The sequence below is a fragment of the Schistosoma haematobium genome, chromosome 2 (assembly GCF_000699445.3).
Source record: "Schistosoma haematobium chromosome 2, whole genome shotgun sequence".
In the NCBI taxonomy this organism is placed as follows: domain Eukaryota; kingdom Metazoa; phylum Platyhelminthes; class Trematoda; order Strigeidida; family Schistosomatidae; genus Schistosoma; species Schistosoma haematobium.
The window spans coordinates 3,779,128-3,805,219 of record NC_067197.1 but is presented as its reverse complement, the minus strand read 5'-3'; the positions used below and the strand labels follow the sequence as shown (position 1 = coordinate 3,805,219).

Here is a 26,092-nt window from a genome sequence, read left to right as displayed (position 1 = left end):
TGCTTTGTCCTCTCTCGTTTAAAGTAAAACTGTGCATCAATGATAACTGTTCAACTGCTAATACCACTGGTAGTATCGATATAATCTGTGATAGTTTTGAGCAACACTCTTGTGACAAACACTCCCAAAATGATTATCCGGATAATCTGCCAGTTAAAACAGATGATATCATCATGAAGATGTGTGAGTTTCATATATTTTGTCTCGTGGTTACATTTGTTCAAACGTGATCTATTTACAATTAGTTAACGTCGATTTGGTTTGTGCTCGTTTTCATTGAATCCCATGCTTTGTATTCATAAGTATGTGATGGTTGTTGTTAAGAACTCGTCATTCGTTAAGCAGCATATATATGGAATTACACAACCAGGTACATCTAGTCATATTTATAAACGAAGGCTAGTTCTGAAGTATACATCACCATGGAGGTTGGTGCTGAATAAAACGAATAAGCAACGTGATACCGAAGTTACTAGTTTTCACGAGTCCAAAATAGATGTTGTCGTGCTTGCATTCTGACTTGCTACTTTTCAACTCTTGCTCTGAACTCTTATTAGAAACAATTTAGGAAAACTAGATCCGGACATTTATAAACAAGTTTGTTGAAATTAAACAGTTTGCTTGAATAAGTGTGACAGCTAGAAAGGTAGCATTAGCAGTTGGAACACAATTCATAAAGCGCTGATTGGATCAATGTCGTTCATCACCATTCAAAACATTATATATCTAATACTTCAATTCAAGTTTCATGTACGGTTAACACTTCATGCACAAATCCAATCAGAATCAAGCCCAACAATTCATCCGAGCACTTCATTGCTTTTAATCTGTTCATTTTTCTGAATATTGATCATTCAGCTCAAAATTCGGTGTTGTTAGCAGTCTAAATTAATGTAGCTAGAAAGAGAATGTAAAGAACAGTTGTCTGCACATTCATTGAAAACTGAACATTGGAAACTGAACAATGGCTGGAATGCACCAAATAATTTGATGCGGTCTTCCAGTGTTTTGTATTGTCATTCAAAAGTTGAAAATTAAAACAGCTGTGTACTCCGCCTCGTCTTGTTTCTCTGGTCGTGCCTCGAGAATAATTGTGTCCTAACTGGCTTAAAAAGCACTTTCATAATAGCGTATCTATTGGTGAAAACGTGTGTTCAGCTACGTAAACCGCCTCAATGCAATCATTATCTATGGAATATATAGTGATTCTTCGAAATAACAACACGGCGTTCAGAATGACGAACAAGAAGAATCTCAAACATCGGAGAGTGTGTTGGAAAACGAAAAGTACTGTTCAACACAACAACATCGGGAAAATGAGTTGCTCAGGTTTGTATGTCTGAATCTCAACAACTGAATTCAGCGTCCTCTCCTGCATGAATGAACGTGATGACTGATATGTGGAATACAACGAGATTAATAAACGAATTGAATGATTTAATGGAGCAGTGTACTGCAAACCATCATGTATTGCCAAATATATAAATAGGTATTAAATAGATAAACATCACTAAAACCCACTTGACATTATCAATTTATGGATTTCTTTCACTTTTAGTTGAAAGTACAGAATTTAAAAATTCATCGAGTATTAATGCAGCTAAAACTTTCTACAAAACTTGCACGATCGACCATTCGATGGAAAAATCGTTCATTCAGTCGAAAGTTCATGAAATGGCAGAAGAACTTTTCAACGGATGGAGGATGTCATCAGATGAGAAACAGTATAAAGATTTCTCGGAAAATGTTCTCAGACCTGAACACTTTAATCTGACCGCTTACGTTTTACCACTGATATTTCAAAGTGGTAGAACAACTTTCTTTTCCATCAATCTAACTGAAGGTTATTCACAAGGAGATGATCGATTAATTCATGTAAGATTTCAAACAATACATGATTTAGTTATTTTCATGCATATTAAGTTCTAAATACATAGTTTAGATACTCTGTTCAGCTTACAATGCCAGCAATCTGAATTCTGATTGAAAACCAGTAAAATGACTGAACAGGTTATCAAGTACGTGAGTTATTCTTGAATAAATTTTAAGCGAGTCAGATTTTTCTGTGAGCAATTTCCCATTCAGTCTATTGATGAGTTTGACAACAGTACCGTCATGTACTGATAACTTCTAGTACATTGGTCTAATGATTTGTCCTAAAGTGCAAGTTGGCGTATTTTCTCGCTGTTCCATAAATCAATAGAATCTACTTATTCTACTTATTCCAAATCTGTGCACCTTTGTTCGATGATGAAACACCATTTGATTTTGCCAATGACGTTATCTAATTCAGCGAATCAGACATGTTTATTTTCTTCATAATGAGCGAATAAGAATATCAATGAATAACACACATTGAATGAAGTATGCGGTGAATGAGAGTTTGATGATTTCTGACAATAACTTGCGGTTATTACAGTTTTCATTTTGACCCTTTCTAAAAGTGAACGTAAATTTGTTCTTCCAGATTTACTCAGGATCGCTCGACGCATTTGACAAGGAGAAGTTAAACATGGTGAGATGAAACTGACATACGTATTCAATCATATTCATTGCAGTGATTAAGAAATTTTTGTTTATTAGTTTTTTGTTAACATGTTGCTAGCTGTGATATTCAAAACACGAAATAGTTTGTCAAGTTTATTTGAACAACTAGAGGAGTAAACGCGGTTCGAAGAAATTCATGAAATGATTCGACTAAGGGAATGTTGTGTACACTATTCCTCATGTTGATGTTTGAATGGAATTACACGTCGGTCAGGTCGAGCGTTATTCTCAGGCATCTATTGATAAAATGTTCATCAACACTTCACCAAAATAGAGTCTTGTCTGTCTTTTGATATTTTACCCATGATTACGCGGAACATTAAAATGTGACTGGTAACTGATGATTTGAGAGTAAATAATGAGAAATACAGGAGGTTACATATACAGGTAAGCAGAATGAGGAAAGCCAAACTTCCGATGATACGATTTGACTATTTTGAGCGCCTAATAATTCAACATTGTTACCGGTTGTGTCGATCTTTGCGACGATTAAATACAATTACTAGTTGAGATTTGTGAATTGAACAAGAATAAACCCAGTAAACATTGTCATAGGTCTATCAGAGCAGAGCTGACAAATAGGATCTATAGCTTCGATGTCTATAAAGTTAAGTTTGATGAAACCGGTAATCACTATTGAATAAAAGTCACAAACTGAACATTGCCAGTCAGGTTTGTATTCTGATTTCGAACAGAGTTGACGCCGAATGCAATTCATGATCTTGATATCTTACCGTAATTGCAACCCTGGTTGTATTTTGATCTGTTAGTTTTCATTTCACATCAAAGATTCCCATAAACAATATCCGTGGAATTTCCTGCAATGTCTTTGATGTGTTTTCCCAATTTCCTCTTTGACTGAATGCTTGTTTGTTGTTTATCAGAGTAGATTAGTGCTATTGGTCTACGGTCAATGGATTCGGAGTACCTTGAGTGGGCAGTTAGATGTATATATACCTTATTTTGCTAATGATCTTAATAGCTATCCAAGTTTCAGCTTTGTACAATGGAGCCGCCTTGACATTAGTGTTGAAAATTCTATCTTCGGTCATGTGTAACACTTCTTTTGAGTTTCAGGTCAACCTCAATTTCAGAAACGTTTTCCTTATACTGATGCTTTGTGCCTCACACCTGCAAAGACTTCATCTCTCCCCACCACGTTCCCATGTACACGCTGTCGAATGCTCTCTCGTGATCAAAGATGGTCTACTGAATTCTTGTAGTATCACCTGTACAACTCTTCAACGATTACTCATTATCATGTTTAGTTTGACGACGATCGTGTGATGGCCTGATGATATAACAGGTCCTTTCTTTGTTATGACGTCTTCCATGAACATTGTTAGCCGTCTATTAACGAAAGTACGTCTTATCTGGCTTCGTGCTGGTTTGAAGGTTGGGATTTTCATAGTTCGTATGTGAATTTGTAAAAGAGAACGTGACTGCGTGTAACTTAGTTTTCAATAACACATGCAGACAACAACCACTCGCCATTGTTGTTCTCTCCACAAGTCCACGTCATGATATGAAGCGTTCATACTTGGTGTTCTCCATCATGCCCATGATGTTTATCCTGCACATATGATAAGAAACAAATTTGTGTCTTGTGCTTTCCATTTCCAACAGTCAGGTCCATGGGACCACGAGGTCGGAGAACAAATTTTCAAATATATAGAAAAAGTAGGGGCTCGTGAACAGAGGAAATTAATAATGAGCAGTATTTTGAAATTCTATTCGAAAATCAATAAAGTGAGTAAACCGATAATGATTTGTCAATTTTTATTCACAGTGGTAATTTCAAATAATTTATGGATTACAGTACTTAACAGAAGGTGAACTAAGTAGTTGTTGAGTAGAACATATATATTCAGTCGGTGAAAACCATGGCATTTGGCTAGTACAATAGAGGTCTTTATCGGTTATCATCAGATTGAACTTTTGATACGGAATTTGCAGGAACAAGTGAATAAACGGACACTCAACTTCCTACTTCACAATGACACATTTGAGTATGTTGTTTGCTGAGTATAAAACAGTATGTGATTTTGTTATCAGAGAGATAAATATGAAACCAATGAGTCATTTTCACAAGCGATCATAGACTTCAGATTTCGCAGGGAATCAAACCAACACTGGTAGTGTTGAAAAACACGAGGCTGTCAGAAAACTCGACAATACTGATCATACTGTTTAAACCTCCTTGAATATCATGTATGAAATAACTGGTATTGTTTATCATGTGGACATATTGTCTTAGATACAGGAGGAAACCGCGTTTGGTGAAGCAACGCCTGTCAGTATTGAAGAACTGGAAGGAATCTGTCCAATAGTAAGTTGAGAATGAGGTCGATTTTACAGTAATTTGCTAACAACCCTGACATGAGTATTAATGTGAGGAATTAGATGTTCTTTACCCCGATTCGCAAGTGTGTGAATACAAAGGTTATATGATATTTTCAGGTATTTGAGATAACGATGGATTGAAGGTCAGATTGAACTGGAATTTTTGTGTATTACTATCATTGATTAAAATATTCTATTAAAAGTCACTTCATTCGCAGTAAGTGTGTGGTTGTGTCCATGGTTAGAACGAGGTAAAGCACAATCAAAAATTAGACGAACTAAGGGTAAAACACTTACTTCACGTTTGGTTCATGGAAGCAGATAAAACATTCTCGTGAAAGCATTCGAGTGTTATATATGTAGTGAATGAAGACTTGGTGGGGATAACCAATCCATTGTTTAATGCAAAGTCTTACATAATTTGTGAAAACCATACAGTGAACACATCGTTTGCGAATGTTTTATCAATTGTCCTTTACATCCCTCATGTTTCTTACATTTCTCAATTCCTTTACGATTCTCTTCCTGTTTTCTCAAGTGAAATCTTCTCAGTCTTCTTTTGACAGGCATCCAACTTCTGATTATTGTTACATATTGCTTAGGTAGACAGACAAACCTAGCACACACAACAGTATGCAGTCTACGTAAATGACTGTGTCAGACAACATGATAACAGTGGAATTTTGTGTTAATGTGTGAAAATATTGTTGTCAAACATAACATGCCTCGTTGAACTTGTAAATTAAATTCAAATTATTTATTTTGATCAGATCAATTGGAAGGTTTTATTTGAAAATGTATACATGAATGAATCGTATAACAAATCGCGAGTTATTGTCCAACATAAAGAAGTCTTGCGGAAGATTTGCGAAACTGTCAGATCAGAAATGACATATAAATATGGGAAAAAGTAATTTTATCAAAATTTTTTTTTGCTTTTATAAACATGAGCGAAACATTATTTCATGGGCGACCATTAACGAATCTTTAGTCACTCTGAAGTATATTAGTCAATCAGGAAACAGTTAGTGCAGAGTAAAAATACAGTATACAAAACCAAAGAGTTAATAAGGATACACTGCTTGAACATGGTTCAAAATCTTGTCAAGGTTAGAAAGTGGGTCATATGACCCAAAATCGTAATGCATATGGTAGAGGAACTCATCCATATGGCTCCATAATTGTCGACCGTTGGAGCCATGTCATGATTGTAAAACTCTGTCAGCCTCGACCGCATAGCTTCAATATGATTTGTGTGCAGTCCGGTTGTGTAAGCTTTTCATTTTTATCACGTATATATTTCTACAATACTCAATCCAATGAACAGCAGAAGCTTCAGTAACATTTACAAATGTTGCAACCTTTGTTATACGGTTTCCAACAATTATGATGGCTTGCCTTAGTCTCAGTATGGATCGAGCAAAATAGTTCCTATTCTATCAAACTTCTTCCTTCAACATATATTACGTCGAAAGACAACATCATCATGTTAGTCTGCACAAATTCCATATGTCATTTGATTACCCTAATTACAAATAAAGGAAAGTCTTAGTAGTCCAGTTAGTTATAGCTGCTCAATTGTCACGTCTTCGCTATCATCCTCTGTGAACAGATTGAACGTAAGAGTCAGGTATTCAAATTGACGCTGAGATTTTCATATTCACTAAACGCGTGTCATCGTCTCGTCCATAAATTATAATCTCACCGAAACAAGTTGCTTACATAAATACCATGTTATCATATCCTGTCTGTATCCTGTTGTTCTCATTCATGTACACGAATTTCAAATTAATTTAGTTGAACATGTGAATGATGCATGAGAATCTCAGAGATTCATCTATGTTTATTATAAGAAATACTATTTGATGTAGATATTGCTAACAACAGACTAATTTATTCTCATTGGTTACTTAAATCAACATTATAACCGGCTGAATTCGAGTCTCTATATATACACCTTAGGCGTAAAACGGAACAACGTTAATAATTTTCATTAGAAAATAAGATGACAGTTTGACATGTCTTTCAATACACATCAATCATTTTGTCTTCACACAATCTTCATATGGACTGAAGGTGTATGATTATCTACAGGATCCTCTCAATCTGTAACCACAATTTGCTTCATAGCATCCAGGGAGAATGAAGTGTGTGGAAAATGATAAGAATATCATATGACCTGGTTAAAATCACATTATTCACTGTATATATAGAGAGTATACAAATGGCTATTATATCAGTCGATTTCTCATCAAAACTACGGACAAGGAAATATATGAAGAGAGTTTATTGTGTTTATTCCATATCACGTCTTTCTGATAAACCTAGATGTTGAAGTATATCGACATCGACTCTTAGGAACCACAATCACTGTTGATTTTAAATCAAATGCCATTTGTACATGAGTGGAGAAAACGGTCTTTGTAATTTTTCTTGTAGTGGAATACACACTATGTTAGTGATAGATTTCTTGTACAAAATGCGACCTTACTTGAAGAAATATGTCGAAGATTTTTATCCTTCAGATATTGGTAAGTACCATTGCTAGTTACATAAGCAAAATTATACTGGACGTTTTCTAGGCTAATTACTTTATCTCTAAATAAAGTTGTAAATTAGATAGAAGACAAATAAACATAAACGATGTTTTGTTATTTGATGATACATCCAACAAGATATGTGTCGACTTTATTTGGACACAAGCCGGAAAACAAATCTGGACAGGGAAATTGGGAGAACTGTTCAAGTAGCCAGAAAACAAATTTGCAGATAAATTAGCTTCATTTATCCACACTTAATGCATAGTGAGATTAGTTAAAGTGCCAAATCTTGTACTTCAGTCACATTGTTCCTCTCTTCTCGTGTTTATATGGTTTTCCGCATGATTTGAACGATAAAATATAATTCAAATGAAAGTCATGACGTTGTTTGTCATTTCAAACTATACCGTTAATAGGAAATATACAAATACAGTAGACGAATTATGAACACCATGATCCATATGATCTGAGAATGAAATAGGTTGTGTTCCTTTCAATTAATTATGATTAATGATGTTGAAAGTTATCTGTTTATAACTTGAAGTATGTGTAACTACATGTTGATGTTGATGATGTCACAGGTATTCAGTGTTTTACAACGCTTCTATCAGTAACACCTAATATATTTCGTTCCCACTCAGAGAAATCAGAAGACAGATTCGAGGAGATCGGAAGAGTATATTTGGCGATGACCAGTATATCGGAATTCTCTGATCTAATCTGGCTAGCGATTGCGGTTGATGTTGAGCACGGCGTTGCCACACGTGATCTAGTGCGGATGGCTGACCGAGCGCCTTCAGCTAGATGAGTCCACTGAAACATATGGTCAGCATCCAATGTCGAAAACGTACAGAGCTATTTATTTTGGGGATTTATTTACTGCTACAGATCACTCCCCCCTAGTGGGACAGTGACGACCCTAAGACGTGGCCAGCCAGAAGTTTAAACTCAACGAGTTTGTCGTTGGTAAACACTCTTCTGATAGCTTACTAAATTTAGCAGCGTCTGGTCGTCTTACCCTACTATATGGGACCGAGGTACAACATAGCAAAAAAGAAAAAGTTACAACGAAAAATTCGACTCCTCGTTAACTGCATTGTTCTTTTCCAGCCGTCCTGGAAAAGAAAAAAGAAAGTGTAAGTGCATGTCGAAATACTCTCGTATGTGCGTCAAAACACAGTGTCGGCGAAAAAAAAGGGAGAATAAACCCAAGCACACGTAATAGCGTTAAAAAAATAATTTTTTGTTTTTTGATTTTTTAAAATTAAAATATAAATATATAGGCATATTAAAATTTTTTTAGATATTATATATCGTAAAAAGAAAAATCGAGATAATATAAAATGTCGAGCACTGCCTTACGTGCTGTAGTCGTTTATATGTTCTGGAAATCTTACTCTTCTTCCAGAACGCGTCGTTTTAGGTATATTTTCAGATACATTCGGAGTATCATCGCTAGTGTTGGTTGTCGGTTGAGGAATGAGTGTAGGAGTCGTGTTTTGCGATTGTACCGAAGGAAAGTCGACGTGAATAGGATTTCCTTCTAAATACGCTGCTTTTAAGCGATCGATGCTGATTCTATCGTTTGTTCCGTTCTTATCGACTACATAGTACTTAGATTCATGTTGTAGAACTTTGAAGGGTCCTTCGTATGCTGATTCGAATGGTCGTCGATCCGAGTCTCGACGAACGAAAACGTGTGTACTATATCGTAAGTCAGGTTGAACGAAAACATCGGTTGATTGTGGTCGAGTGGAAGCAGGTTTAACTGAACGCATTGCGTTTGTAAGCCTGTTCGTGTAGGAGGTTAGACCCATGTTCATTGAAGAGGACGAAGGATCCACGAATTCTCCTGGAAGTCGAAGTGTCGTTCCATAAACGAGTTGAGTCGCAGTGTATCCAATGTCAGCTTTCACTGCATTGCGGATACCTACTAAGACGAGTGGAAGAGCGTCGGTCCACTGTGAAATGTTTGCAGCTGATAGTGAAGCTTTGAGTTGTCGGTGAAAGCGTTTTACCAACCCGTTTGATTGTGGGTGGTAGGCGGTCGTTCGGAAGCGAGTGCTTCCTAAAAGTGTGGTCAGACGACGGAAAATTTCAGATTCAAACTGACGTCCGCAGTCTGTAGTGATGGTTGAAAGGCAGCCGAAGTTTGCTACCCATCGTTCGACGAATGTGCGGGCCACTGTTTCAGCAGTGATGTCCTTGATAGGTACTGCTTCTGGCCATCGAGTGAAACGGTCTACGCAGGTTAAGAGGTAAGAGTATCCATTTGAATCTGGTAAAGGCCCTACCAAATCCAGATGAACATGGTCGAAACGGGCATCGGGAGTTTTAAACGAGCCTAAGGGACATTTATTGTGTCTGATAACCTTAGATTTTTGGCAGCTTACACAGGAGCGTGCCCACTCCCTCACGTCTTTATTCATGCCAGGCCAGCAAAACCGTTCTGCTATGAGATTGATGGTTGCACGAACACCTGGATGAGAAAGTTTGTGCAATGTATTGAAGACATTGCATCGATAATTTTTCGGCACGATTGGGCGATCCCTACCTGTAGATGTGTCGCAAAGTAAGGTTTCCTTACCTGTTCCCATCTGTTTGATGCGTAGTTTAAGGCTTGTGGACGATAACTCGTGCTGAAGATCAGTATCTTCTTTTTGAAGCTCGGCAAGTTTAAGAAGGTCGATTCCTTGGAAACTGTTCAAGGAAGTTATGCGAGATAAGGCGTCTGCAACTACATTGTTTGCTCCAGAGATGTGTTGAATATCTGAAGTAAACTGCGAAATGTAGTCCAGTTGTCGAGACTCACGGGGAGAGTACTTGTCAGAAGGAGAGCTTAACGAGAAAGTGAGCGGTTTATGGTCCGTGAAAAGAGTGAATTCACGGCCTTCGATATAGTGTTGGAAATGCCGTACAGCACAATACATAGCTAGGAGTTCCCTACCGAATGTGCTGTACCTCGATTCGGTGTCTAGCAACCTTCTAGAGAAAAATGCCAAGGGTTGCCAAGAGTTGTTAACCCATTGTTGTAAGACGCCACCGATTGCCGAGTCGGATGCGACTACTGCGATGCTAATGGGTGCTCGTGTGTCCTGATGTGAGAGCATTGTTGCTTTAGCAATCAGTTCCCTAACTGTGGAGAATGCTTTTCGTGCGGTGTCGTCCAAATTGATGGATTTCGCATTTCCACGAAGTTGGTCGGTCAGAGGTTTCATAAGTAATGCGCATTTCGGTATGAAACGTCTATAGAAACTTACCAGGCCGTTAAACGTGCGTAATTGCTTGACGGTGGTCGGTTCTGGGTAATCCAGAATGGCCGCCACTTTGGTTCTAAGGGGTCGGATACCTTGAGCATCGATAGTGTGTCCCAGAAAGTCTAATGAGTCGGTTCCGAATTGGCATTTCTGAACGTTTACAGTAATGCCATGTTTTTGTAATCGTTCGAAAACAAGATCCAGATGCTTGAGATGTGATTCTCTGTCCGGACTTGCGATTAGACAGTCGTCAACATACGCGTGTACGAAGTTGAGACCTCGAAAAACGTCGTCTATGAATCTTTGGAATGTTTGAGCAGCATTTCTTAGACCGAAAGGCATTCGCAAAAATTCATAGAGTCCGAAAGGAGTAATTATGGCGGTTTTTGGTAAGTCGTCAGTGGCCATGGAAATTTGGTTATACGCTTTAACCAAGTCGATTTTCGAAAAGACAGTTGTACCTTTCAAGGTAGCTGTCAAGTCGTGAATGTGAGGCAACGGGTAACGATCGGGAATGGTTTTCGCGTTCAATCGCCGATAGTCACCAGTTGGACGCCAATCATTGCTGTCCTTTTTAGGGACCATGTGCAACGGAGATGCATATGGGCTACTTAACGGTCGTATGATCCCTAAGTCTATCATATGGTCGAACTCGTTTTTCGCTAACCTTAGCTTTTCGAAAGCTAGTCGTCGTGCTTTAGAAAATACAGGTGGTCCTGTAGTCGTGATGTGATGTGTAACGTTGCTGGTTACACACAGTAGTTTCGGTTGCGTTTGTTGTATCCCAGGATACTTATCGAGAAGTGGCTGATAGAGTGGGTCTATCATATGTTTAATTGTGACTGGGGATAATTTGCAACCAGTAAAAGAAGTTACGCAAACGGATAACTTAGTGTTTCCGTCTACTAGCCTCCTTTTGCGCGTATCGATGATCAGATTGTGGTGTTGTAGAAGGTCCATACCAATGATTGGAATAGAAACATCTGCAACAACGAAGATCCAGTGAATGGGTTCGCGTAAACCCACGTTAAGGTAAACGTACCTTTTGCCATACGTAGCGATCGGTTTTCCGTTTGCCGCCTGTAAGTTTAGGGTCGATTCGTGAAGTCGGTCGTTAGGATTTGCTGGGAGAACGCTAACTTCTGCGCCAGTGTCGACGAGGTAGCGAACTCTCGCTGTAACATCTGTGACGTATAACAGACGGCTATGTTCGCCGGCTACGGTTGCCGTTAACGCGTGCCGGCTTGGAAGTTTCCCGAACTGTTTTTCGAATCAGTCGGTTTCGTGTTGGGAAAATTGCGGCGTTTTCTGCAATTTCTGGAAAACTTCACATACTAGTTATGATACCAGCACCAGTCGGGGTTATCTGTCTCTCGTGGTCTAGAGACAGATCGCTTACGTGAAATGCTTCTACGTGGGGTGCGCGATCTCTTACGGTCAGTACGAAGATTGAGACAACGCGTGAGTGTATGACATAACTCGGTTATGTCATTCTGAGTCCTTTGAGGTTTTTCTTTGATTGAAAATACCTCGGTGGTAGAAGGTTTCGTAATTTCTAAAATGCGGTCGGCAGATGCAGCTAGTTCGTCTAAGGCGTTGTTCTGGAACGAGACCAGAACTGCTTGCACCTGTTGGGGAAGTTTTGACAAGAAGAGTTGTTTGAATAGAACTTCGTCGAAAGTTCTTGGGCCTATAACCTCTCTCATCCGTTGCAGCATGTCCGTCGCAGAACCGTGTTGCAGGTCGATGTTATTGAAGAGTTGATCTAACCTTTGTCGATCGGTTAGATCTCCTCGTTTAAGAATCGAACGTTACAAGTTTTCGTAAGTTTCGGAAACATCACTAGTAAACATACTAGGTGTTACGTACCTGTTGAATTTGCGCGGTAGTGCCTTGACTACTGCGAGGAATTGTGCACGTGTGTCGATCACGCCGTGCTCGGAGAAGTCGGCTTCTGCGTAGCAAAACCAGGCTTCGATGTTGTCGGGCCAGAAGGGCATCAGTTGAAACGAAGGCGGGGACAAAGTCTTAAGCTTGAGTACTTTAGGTGTCTGTTCAGTCATGATGAAGTATGAAGTACGATAATGAACGAGGGGAAAATATATATATATCCAAGAAAAAACACGAAAAAAAATCACAATGTTTAAAAAATAAAAAAATTAGGCAAAGATATATAAAAATCCCAAAAAGGAACAGACTCACAGTTGCAATTTGGTGTACCAGATCACGTCGGTCTCACCAATGATGATGTCACAGGTATTCAGTGTTTTACAACGCTTCTATCAGTAACACCTAATATATTTCGTTCCCACTCAGAGAAATCAGAAGACAGATTCGAGGAGATCGGAAGAGTATATTTGGCGATGACCAGTATATCGGAATTCTCTGATCTAATCTGGCTAGCGATTGCGGTTGATGTTGAGCACGGCGTTGCCACACGTGATCTAGTGCGGATGGCTGACCGAGCGCCTTCAGCTAGATGAGTCCACTGAAACATATGGTCAGCATCCAATGTCGAAAACGTACAGAGCTATTTATTTTGGGAATTTATTAACCGCTACAATGTATTTCAATAAACATTTCAGATGAGACGCCACCAAGTTGCATTCAGGAATTGAAGGAGAATTTCTGGTGGACAATAAACAAACAGCACGAATATTCTAGTATAAGTAAGGGTACAAAAGATGAAGTGAGTTCCGATTTCAATAATTTATCATTTACCAATTGTTCATAATTGAAAGTATGACAGGTTATTACAATGACACGATTTACTTTTTGTGTTGAAGAAACTGGCGGATAATGTAAGGCGTAGTTTGAAAATTGAATTTTCTCTGTGAACATGAATTTGATTGGATGGTTCAATTAAGTCTGTGTGATTCAACAACTGGAACAATTATGAGATATGCTGGATAATAGGAAAGAGTGTAAATCAATTCTTCCGTTATCTATTCAGTTCCTAACTAGCTTACAGTCATGTAATAAAGTACGAATAACCTCTGGTGACATGTATCATTTATTTTGTCACTTTGATCGTTATGTCTGTTTGTACGCAATAGGTGATTCAAATGTTTGACGGAATGAAGCGCAAATTGACTGAATTATTCTCTCAAGGATCGTGGAGGAGTGAAGATGACAAACAAAAAGCTATTTCAACGGTTTGTTTAGTTTTGATAGTGTGAATAATAACCGATTGTATTATTCAGGTTTCCAATATGAAAGTATTAATAATGGATTCAGAATCCTTGAGTGAGGAATACAAAGGCCGAGATAAAATACTCGAAGTACGTTCCTCAAGTGTAACACTGGATATTTTATTATTGCTTAACGTAATGATCAATGACTCAGCTAGATAATTGGCTGACTGTTTATGATTGAGAAAATATTATTTCTTTCTATCAATCTTTTCACCATCTGACTTGTGTGATTGTTTCCAACTCATGAATAGAACAAAATCAGAATATATATAGACAAGTATTACCATATTTCGAAGTGTTGAATTTGTCAAGCTAGATGGTTTGATTGCAGTGCCTTATTTATTCGTTCTGAATGGCATCTTCAGTGCTCACCCCATGCAAACGTATTAGTGTTTCTTTTGAAGGTTCCTATTGCTAACGTCTCTATTTCACGTCCTACACCCACTTCACTTAAGACAGCCTATTACGTTCGCCTTACGTTGTCTAACGTTACCGACACGAAACGTTTTTGCTATCCAAGGCGCATTGCAAACAAGCTTATTTTGCGGCTAAACAGAACGACACATAGAAGCAAAGACTACTAAACGAATAAAATGGCGTATAAATTTGACATCGCATAAGCATATAAAACTATCTTGAACCAAAAATGATGTGTCGAGCTTCGATGTGTCGAGCTTTGATGTGTCGAGTTCTTTAGAAAACATTCACAGACGTTCACAAACGCTTATAAATAATAGAATAAATATTCGTAATTACTTGCACATGACTGAAGCTTATCGGAGTGATATCAATATGTGACGACAAAGCTTCATTTTCAACTGTGTCGATGAATACGTAAAGAAAAATTCAAGAAAACGTTTGCACCTACATTTCAAATCTAACATTGAATGAAAACAATATTGCAACCAAAATGGTAAAGGATTTGCGCTAAAAAAGAATAACTAACATATAAACTAGTATACGTTTCCTAGCAGCTAAACTTGCTCAACATTAAGATTATGAAATTGAAATAAGAATGAATGCAGATATGATACTATTAATCATTCGATTCTGTATCGATCATTTAGTCAACGATTGCAGTTGCGTATATCCTTCGTTACACTACGTGTTTCATTTTCTTGATTCATTATCTATTACGTCTGTAAATCGCATTTCGATTTGAGACTTTTCATAGGAAGGAAATATAGAGAGTAGAAGCAACTTCACTCGTTCTCACACATTATTCTTCTTCAGAGGTGCCATCATTCAGAGAAAATATTTCAATGTGTCCTGAGTAACCTTAACAATTACCATTACTTCTGTAACTGAATTAAGCCAGATGTACAACAATAGAAATGAAAGTCTTCCATCAAGCTATCCTACTTATTATGCCTCAAATCTCCGAACATATGTAGATTGATCTTCAAAAGATTGAATTGTTTATGGTTTACACAGTTGTTTGCTTCATGTTTGTCCAGTGTATGTTATACTGTCACCAACAGAATGTAGATTATTGTGAAATATAAAAACGCATTAACCATTTTGAAATGGACTATCATTTAGTATGCATCGTTTTCCTCATAGTTCATATCTGATGCCAGTTTTGTTTTAATTGATCTTCCAAGCAAAAGTGATCCATCATATCAGTCAGTCTGTCGTTGTTATTTTATGTACCTTCCATGGAATTGCAATGAAATGACTTCCGCATTTAAATAAATGAAAGTTGATATGTTGAAACGTCTGTATGATTACGATTTCTTTCATTTAGTAAATCAGTAACTTTGAAGGTAATAAAGAAATCATTTTATTTCAGTTTCAGAATAAACTTTCTGCAGATAACTATCTTATAAATGCATACTACTCGATGAAAGCTAAATTTCTAACATCATTGAAGGCCACTTCGCGCAGATACGAATTGTGAGTTGTTCTTTGTTACTATGGCTTTTTAATCACTACTGACTCTCATGTAAAATAAACTCTTTGTTCATAGAACAAACACTATTTATGGCATCGTGATTCACAACTGGTTATGTTTCAAATAGTGATTTTATGAATGATGGTAAAATGGGTGAAATCGCTCAATTTAGAAGAAAACGAAACGTGTTTGTCAGTATTTCAGTGTAATGTAGTTGCATAGCATTTAGGGAGCAAACTTCATACGGTACAATCTACTTTGATCTAATGTAATCAAATAAGGCAAATTTACAACGATTCAATGAAAGTGTAAACACATTTAATTAGGAGATCAAATATGATCACGTGCGTTTATTGATACTATTAGATGGGATTCAATAAGTTGTTATTCTAAAATAATTGACAAATTCTCGTTCCATACACCCTAATTCAATTCACCAATGTACATTTACTTTGCAAAATAAGTATGTCAACAGGATCGAAACATAAGGCACCAGTTTTTATACTATTCATCCAACATTACTTCTCCTGCACACCACATATAAGTAGATTATGACTACTGTGTTGATTTCTGGGACTTAAGTCTTTCGATACATAATCACTACTGCATGTGTAGTTTTACTGGTCCTATCCACACATCCTCAAAGCTGAACATGAGATAACTGGGAAGATGGATATTCAACATTGAACACGATGAGAAGGCCAATAACAGTGAACGGGGGAATACTCACTCAATTTGATGGCATGGCTCAGCATTGCTGACGTGATCGTTCTATATAACTTATCTTTATTCGCATTAAATATATTATCCTCTCTTCAGCTCAGACGTGTTCTTCAAAAATGCCAAGTATCATATTGCTAATTGTTACGACACGATGATTGAGTATAGATAATGACTTGACTTCCACGTAAGATCTTATAGATTAGGCAGTCACATCATGACATACGTAAAATGTTAGGAATAAGTCTGTTATCATAGCAGTGCTAATAACGATCTCTGAAATATTATCATACATATTATCTCATTTTGTGTCGTACTTTGGATGCATCTATCATCATGAGGACGGTTGATCTCAAATAGTTGCATTCGGTTACGCAAATTGAATCCCATTCCTTGAAATAGGATATTCACTGTACAACATATCATTAATAAATAGACTTACACAAAATTATTATTGACAGGTTCATTCATCCACTCATTTTTCACGATTTATTAGTTCATTGATCTCTCTGAATAAATTAATGTTCGTTGTTTGTTTATAAATATTTAGACCTGGTTTCTTCACCTTCCAACCGCACATATTTGACAAAAATCTTACCGTGGTTATGACATCCGGATTATTACATCCACCGTTTCTAAATACATCACAAATAATGCCGGAAAAGTATGGAATTCTTGGTTGGCTTCTCGGTCGTCAGATTATGTCTGCAGGTAGGTTTCAAGATATCACTCCATGTCGGTGAACCACAATGGTATCACAATCAGGTATTAGGAATTGGTCACTAACAATTGAGAAATGTGCGTGTATGTGAACTGTTTATGTGAATCTACGAAATCTCTATGAACTGAGACCAATGGTGCTTATAGTAGATGTTTTAGCGCAATTTCGATACTGACGGTAATGTGGTTTTTCTGAATTACTCATCCGGATGCAAACAGTATGAATGAAGATGTGCCATCCACATGCAATCTATCACAATTCACAAGATAGTGGTTCGGTTAAGTTATTCAACCGAATTCAAGCAGTATTAACAATGAATAATTGTTATTTAAACTTGTATTATTAGATGAGACGGCATCTGATTTCTGTGCAAATTGAAACTTTTTATTCCGAATATTCCTCATATTGATGGAGAACTATTCTCACATGAATGTGGCAAGTGGAATCTGAGTGTAGTTATTCTGATTTGATATATAAGTGATTGTATCTGCAATAAGATGGACAGTAATATATTAGTAACGAAAGTTATTATCGTCAGGCATAAATATACTATTTTAGGTCATCAAGAGTTAGCATGTTAAGAGGAATGGTTTTCATTGCGATGTTGTCTTGTTAGCTGTAATATATGGAATACTATTCACACTTGACAAAGAAACCACTATAGCACTCATCCTATTTCCAATTCACGTTATATATACATGTATATTGATTCTCGAAAACCCAGTGCAATAAACGGATATTTACATTACAGTTTTCAGAAATGAACACGTACAAAATCAATCAGAATATCAGTCAAAGTGTTCACCAAATGCTTCTACACCGTTAAGAACTCAACTGTGTTGTTTATCAGAACAAGTCAACTCTGAAAGACTTCAGAAAGAAGTAAGAAAAATTTAAACGTACTTTTAATCCAAGAATTGTTTCGAATCTTTACACAGTTTTCGGCATTTCAATTTCGAAATGATTTTTAAGGAATCCATACTGAAAGATGACTGGTATATATGGAAGGTGTAATTCATTCAAATTGTAATGAATATTATGATAATAAAATACAGAGATATAATGGACTTGTCATCTGTACATAGTTTCCGAATGATAAGTTGATCAGTCTTTCAGTAAAATAGAAAAATAGTTAAAAGCAGATGTGAATATTGATATCAATAACTTGCTAGAAATATCAAGTTAAGGAAAACTGTAGAATTGTATTCATCCAATATGTGAGTTCAGGTGAAATGTCAACCCAAAACCAAATTATTTGACGGTTTATCGTGTCTATTTTCTCACTGTTGCCTTTGTCGAGTTTCTTGGGATTATTGTCAATAATATTGAAAACTTCAATTAACAAAACGTCTTACAAAATGAACTCTTCTTCACAATCGGAAGTTATAACGATCTAGTATAGTGTCATGTTGTTACTTCAGGGAAGACAAGTACTACGACTTAATCTTATATGAGGATCCACAAAACTTGATAATTTATGACTCGTTCAATTTGTCAAGCTAACATAGTTGAAATCACTTAACATTGTTGTGCTTAAATGTTCCAACAAATGCAGTGAATCACATATATGAGCAGTTGTTAGTGTAATAGTCATCTAATAATCAGTTGTCACATACTGCGCAAAGATATTCAATATCTTCTCTGAAATATAACTAGAATAATGGACGTGATTATTTGAAACCTTCCGACATTGCCAGAACTGTCGACAACTGATCAATCTCATAAGTCGCCACGCTGTATTTCAATCTACATACAGGCACCTAAGAATTCAACTTCTTTGAGCGTTTTTCATGCCTAATCGTTACATCTTACTTGTCAACGAGACCATATAAGTTGAACGTAGAAAACGTGATGTATATGTGGCAGACGTTATATAAATTTATGTGATCTCAACTATTTTCATACTCACTAGAATTTGGAACAATTGTCAGCTGGTATAAATGGTCTTATGCTATCGTTCGAAGTAAGTGAATTTGAATAACACAGTATTCATTTTATTCCTCAATCGCTAATATTGACAATTAACACATGCATTCTGTATACGCTCTCTAGATTCAGAGTAAACGAACTCATTGCTTGGATTTAAATTTCATTGAATAATTTTCGAATGCAATATACAGTTGACCACGCTCGCATTTCACAATAAAGTGGTGAATAAATAGATGATATTTCGCTAGTGTTTGATTAGCTGTCTAATACGACGAAATAATGATATATTTATGATATTCAGGAGAGCGAAACATAAGATATTTGACTTTCCGAGATTTATTTTAGGTCGGTTCTCCAGTGTAGATAAGCAAAACTAGTCGATGTCTGGGACATGACTAGTCAGAGCAATTTGTAGATGGTGAAGATAGGATCTGTCATAGACGTATTGAGAGAATGACGAAGCTGTCCGATGTCAGAGAGATGCAGGAAAAGGCGACAATCATAGGGACACTACTGGGGAGCAGGTCGTGGGTGACGCTTCATAGAGTGACTCTTGTGAACAAGATAGCACCTTGGAATGTCCTCGATACGAATAGGCATGAAACATGATGTCAGATTCTTTGAGTGTAGAAACGTCGTAATTTATAAATGACGGAAACGAAACTTGTTTAAACGTTACCACATGCCTTTTGTTCTTCGAAAGGAGCTTGTGGTTATTGAGTTATCCGGTAGATGTTCACTGTACAGAAGGATTCGAGTTATTGGCAACATGTTAGCTTGCATAGTTGATACGAACACAGCAAAACCGTTGATAGACGAAGAAAACTGTGGTAGAATAGGTCGTCTATTGTTCAGCGCCATAAAGTAAAAGCACAAGGGCGATAAAACACTCGAAAACCAGACTCGAAGAAAGTTCTAGCTGCAGAAGGCACGAAAAGATTCAAATGGGTGACCAAAGTGTATAGATACTTATTAACTAAACACAGAAAGCTCTCTCGTCAACATTCGTCTACCCAATGCCTTGTTCAACAGCGGGATACTTTTCAATATATAATATTCTTTATTGTTAATTTACCCACATTTATTTCAGACATACAAGAGAAGTTTAACTGGAACACGTGAAAGCTTAAATGAAATGAAGTTGTTTTTCTCAGCATTTGCGAAAGTAAGTTAAGCACACTGTTCAAAATTCATTTGAACAAAATCTCACTTTCCAATGATTCATGCTAAATGTGGTGAGCTGTAGTCAATATTGAGCTTAGTAGTGGCACATTTAAATTTCAACCATCTTATGAGTAAAAATGTTATGCACAAAAGAAACTGATGATAGAGACATCTTTGAGTAAGCGGAGTATACCACTTGAGAAATAAAACTGTGAAAGATCGATTCAGAAATGGGTTCTTGTTCTGTCGAATTTATATTCAAGTTTTGCAATCTCAAATATAAATCTGTTTCACAGAGCGATAATCAACGTTATGTCTGCTAGTTACAATCGAAATAACTACGACTATAATGAGAAGTTTATGGATATGGCAAGGAATATATTAAGTTGACAAGGAATCAAAATTGTTATTCTCATTAATAAACTCTAAATGCGGTTGCTTTGAACTTGAGCATTCACGAACAACGAATATTAATTGTGAAGGAGAGGTTGCGTGACGTGATAAGATGTAGCGTTGAATTTGAGATGAACTATGATCAGAAAGAGAGTGGACGGGCTTGCCAATAACTCACGATTCTAGAATTATAGGGTTGATTTCCAAGCAATCGGTGGCAACCAGTACAATTTGTTCACTCTGTTTTATTTTAATAAAACAGTTTACAAGTAAGAATAAATTATCACTCCTTCAGTCAACTGTCGTTTTTCTGCTTCAACAATAACTTCACTGGGAATTTTAGAGCCTAATATGTCAATCATAATAAGAATTTCCATTCATTGGCAGCCACGGTCCGAGATCTACTGACACTATAAAAGAAGGACAATTACTCACTGAGAAACGACAAATATGTCACATCTTGCAGAACCAAAAATGATGATGTTGATTTTCGCGTTGGTTCATTTATTTGAATGAATAACAATTACCCAGTACTTCGGTGTATCCTCGCTCCTTAAGTTGTTTATCTTAATGTGTAAGAAAACGTAGTTGAAAGCGTCTTTTCAGTTTTCTCGAAGTAACTTTCCTGTCTCATGACGTTGTGAAATGATCATTAGTTGCCTTCATTGAATTATAACTACAATGCACCAATACACTTTTGATTATTCTCTTCATTTCGCCTATCCTTGATAACTGAAGATGGTGTGCGGCGGCTTATCATCACAAATTGTTGATGACGATTTACGGTCGTCAATCCAAGTCTACAAATCCAGGTAATTCATTTGTATTTTCATAAGTTCATTCAAATATGTGGCCATGACATATATTTAAAATATTGGCAGTCAGTTGTGGGCTGTAACCACTATCATGGAATCTTTGATTTTCACTCGGTTATTTGATACAGGAAAAGCTCATGCTACAAATATGCTCTCATTTCAAGCGTAGTCTCAACAATGCAGATGTGATTGTAAACGTCATCCAATGCAAATATTGAACATACATTCGTTGACATTAAATAAATACTGTCAACATTTGCGTGGTGTCCATGAATGAATTGTCGCAACAGCATATTAACTTTTTCATTAATAGTTCCATATAGTTTGTTCTAATTTTCTTCGTTTTCAGTGTGAACGATGTTGTGAAACACAGTCAAGGATTTTCAGAAACGTACCAATGTAAGAGTGGTTCCGCAATGAATCCTATGCGCAAATGCATTATTTAAAATAAAACATTCATCATGTGTGTGTGTGTGCAAAAATATTCGTTTTTCTGTTTAATTGATTCCGTAATTAAAACTTTTGAAATGTCTCACTTTAATTCATTGAATAGTAAACATTTTAAAACTGTAAATAATGTCGATGGAATAGTCTCATAATGATTTTTAATAGGTTCTACACATTATGTCACTATAATTGTACTCCTTACTGGAATAGGTGCTCGTGAAATTTTCTCAAGTAATATCATTTCTGCATTTCGTCAGAAGTTCCAGTGGTACTGTAGTGGATCTTGGTAAATCACTGTAGATTCGCAAAACATTTTCTCGAGATTACACTTATTGTAAGAGCTACAATCAGGAAGGTAGTTCATTAGAATATCAGGCCTGTAGGCAAACGAAAATCAGTCGTTTTTCAAGCAAGCGAATAGCATCAAGACTTGAAGAAGTTCAGCTTGACATGAGTATCAATGATGAATGACGAAGGGGAATGCAATTCATACTGGAGTGCGATAGCAGGCTACAAGCGTTCTACATACTGTCACATCACAGTGGTACGCTTCTTCGTTCAAATATGTAAAACGTAGACAGTTGATAATATGTTTTATATAATAGTGCACAGGCTTACAAATTGGCACAACGACGATACTGTCAGGTTAATTGCAATTATAGAGAATTTGAGAAAACACCTTAGTGCTGTCCTACATTATATCCGTCGGTAGCACGGATTCGTTCCTGGAAATCAGCTTGGCAATTTCAGCATAAATGTTATTGAACCAATCTTTGAGATACGGCCTGACAAAATGAAGATGCTTGCCCGGTCAATGTTTCTCACGTGTGTCACAGAAAACAATCTCGGTCACCATATAACGGTGTCCGTGAAACTCAGGAAGAAAGTTGCTTGTAAACTGGCAATGCATCCATCATCTTTCGTTGGAATTTTGATGAAGAAACCTTCTAAGTCAGTCTCATAGTATAAACTATGTAGTCGTATATGTTTCAGAACAACATGATAACAAATCACATTTGTTTGATATTAAAGAGATGGAAATAGTGCGCGCAATAAGAATAACTTTCGGGTACATTGTTGAACCAGTTTCTCAAATGTCAATTTGACGTTTCCTAAAAACATAATGCTCACTGTTATGAAGTGTTATGATCTATCTGTAGCTAAAATATTCTGAATCAAAACGCGAGACTAAGTGTGATAGTGAGAACAAACGAGAGCAAAACATATATTTGCATTGATAGACTAAACTTCAATTGATATTTTCATCAGCATTTGGGTTTGTCCTGATTGTAGAGCTGATTAGTCCACTGCATCGCCTGTCCTTAGTTAAACAACCATCGAAAACTTGGAAAAGGTGCATAGTTGATTCGTCTAGACACGGGATTTCAAATAAGTACCCATTCGTGAATATCATCTTTTCAGGTTCTACACGTACATACGATCGTTTTGAATATAATCATTTCCGAACCAGCAAACTAAAGTAGCAAATTGAGTTTCTTTAAGAGCGGTAACAAAATGGTTAACTGCCGATATTATCCACGGTTTTCCTCTTGATCATAATGTTATCAAAATATACATAGCCACGATCACACGATTGGTGTGTTTTCAATGAAAGTATCTGTCCGAGTCATGAAGTACCTGAACAGTAATGGAATTTTCTTTATATGTTTCTATGTACCAGTTTTTAACGAAGTCTGAACAATTAAGATCTCAATCTGTTTATTTATTTCGTAGATGATGTTATATTTGATTTCGTTTGTTATTTCATCCTTTGATTTGCATAGGGTTGATTGCACTACTTTTGTCGGTTTGTATGCCACACCTATCGTGAAGGTTTTCAGCAGTCTCGTTGCGGTTTCTGATATGTCTTTTAGTATGGTAGGGCGATCCTTTTGTTGATTTCTGTGCCTGACTTGGGTTCTGATGTTGCATGCCGTTGGTAATTTTTGATGAAACTTATCGAGTAGCAGTTCTTTTGAAATACGTCCCTCAGGTATTGCTCTTCATCTTTTCGTGCTGCCAGTGTGCTGCAGTTTGTCTTCAACCTCTTGAACAAAGTTTGTACGCAGTTGATTTCGTGACCTATTGGGTCATTGCCATTGTAGTTGAGAATTTGATCTGTATGGGTCGGTTTCCTATACACTTGAGTTTCCATTTTTCCTGTGTCGGTTCTAGTGAATAATATATCCAGGGATGATAGTTTGTTGTTTGACTCCTGTTCAATTATGAACTTAATGTCATCGAAAACGTTGTTGATCAGCTTGTAAGTGTTTTCTAGTTCATTCTTTTCGACGATGATGAACGTGTCGTCAACATGGCGAATCCATATTTTTAGCTTGATCACTGGAAATATCGCGGCTTCTACTCTTTGCATCACTGCTTCTGCGGTCAGTCCTGTGTGGTGTTTGAAGGAACTAATGATTCCTTTGTACCTGTTGGATGCTTGATTTCAGATTCTAAATACAGTACATTCGTTCATGCTTGTATGGTACTTCTTGATTAGATTGCGTTATTTCTTGGATTCTTAGTTTATACTATAATTCAAATACTCCTGATTATCACATTGGCGTCGCGATGGAGCCTGTGATGGAACGGTTGGACATTCATTCAGATTTTGATGCTTATAAGGATTACTTTGAAAGGTTCGAAATTTGAGCTATGACCAAGGAAGATGATGAGGATGCTAATATTGTAGCACTTTTCCTCACATTCATCGGATAAGAAGCATATAACTTATTAAAAACTCTGGCTTTACCGGGAAAGCCCACTTCGCTTTCTTTTACAACTCTCAAGGAACTGCTGCTAGACTATGTTCAATATACAAATGTCGAATGTGGTAAAGGAGGACGATTTCGTAGAATGATTATGGGGATATAAAAAATTCCGCTACATTACGCAATCCCAATCCAGTGTATACTGAAGGTTATGTAGATAATTTATTGAGGAGTTGCGATGCAGTTCACGAAAATGGGTACAAGTCTGGCCAATGTTTGCCCTGTGGCAAGTTCCACTCTTTTAATTCATGTAAATCTAGTAATTCTGAGTGCTTCAAATGTTGTAATACTGAACATATTAAGTCAGTTTGTAATACTACTGTTCATCTTGCTGCAATGAATATTAGGTCTTGTAATTCTGATTCTATTTCAGAAGAGTCAAAGCTTGATATCATGCCAAATATTACTTGTCCTCATAATGAATTAATTTCTTGTGGGAAGCTTGTTCAATGCAAAGCACAAGTACTAAATGACCTCGATTTTGATTAGTATTCGGATGATTTCATATCAACTTCTGTTTATCCTTATCACAAAATTACTTCTAATGTTTACTCTAACCAATGTGAGAAATATATTTTAAGTGAAGCCACATCACTCATAAATACGGGATATAGAGAGTCAACATTATTTGATGGGGGCGGATAGTCTAAATGTCTATGGTTCAAATTCTAGGTAGCAGCTGTTTCAGTACACAACCGAAATGATGATCGTACAAAATCCCAGGAAGCAGATGAGTCTGTTCCGATTTCGGTTGTTAATTCCAATACTAATGAGCACATCCTAGATAATACAGAGTCTATATTCAATACACTGTCGGACAAACACAGGATGAACTTAAGAAGAAGACGTACAATCAATTACAGACAGACTCCAATTTAAGCGGTGGCGGATGTGGTGTTTGAATGAACTAGTGATTCCTTTGTACTTGTTGGATACTTGATTTCAGATTCTAAACACAGTACTTTCGTTCGCGCTCGTATGGTACTTCTTGATTGGATTGCGTTATTTCTGGGATTCTTAGTTCATACTATAATTCAAATACTCTTGATCATCACATCCTGATATTTGTTATCCCATTGATGTCCCTTTCATTTGTTCGTAGATTTTGTTGTTGAATTAAATATATGTTCTTAGGCATAATTCAATGAGTTCTAGTAGAATTTGAGTTTGAAGCTTCGTATACTTAGTGAGATTTGTTTCGTTGGTGAGAAGCAGGGATATAGTTTCTTTTGCTAATTTTGGTTCAATCGAGGTGAATGACGCTTTTACAGCGAAGGATATCATCAGTTCGTCGTTGTTTATTTGAATTTCTCTAATTTGGTCTGGGAATTATGTCGGAGGTTTGATGGAGTGG

General features: G+C 36.8%; 1 protein-coding gene across 1 annotated transcript; it reads left to right on the top strand.

Annotated features, from left to right (window-relative positions):
• Window positions 1-15,673: 15,673 nt before the first annotated feature.
• On the top strand, window positions 15,674-21,991 carry MS3_00000221 (uncharacterized protein; the record flags this gene model as incomplete). The annotated part of the gene is made up of 7 exons (XM_051208070.1): window positions 15,674-15,777; window positions 17,046-17,206; window positions 17,968-18,098; window positions 19,129-19,179; window positions 20,236-20,310; window positions 21,441-21,514; window positions 21,867-21,991. Coding segments are annotated over 7 exons (693 nt in total), but the record flags the coding sequence as incomplete, so codon positions are not given.
• Window positions 21,992-26,092: the final 4,101 nt, after the last annotated feature.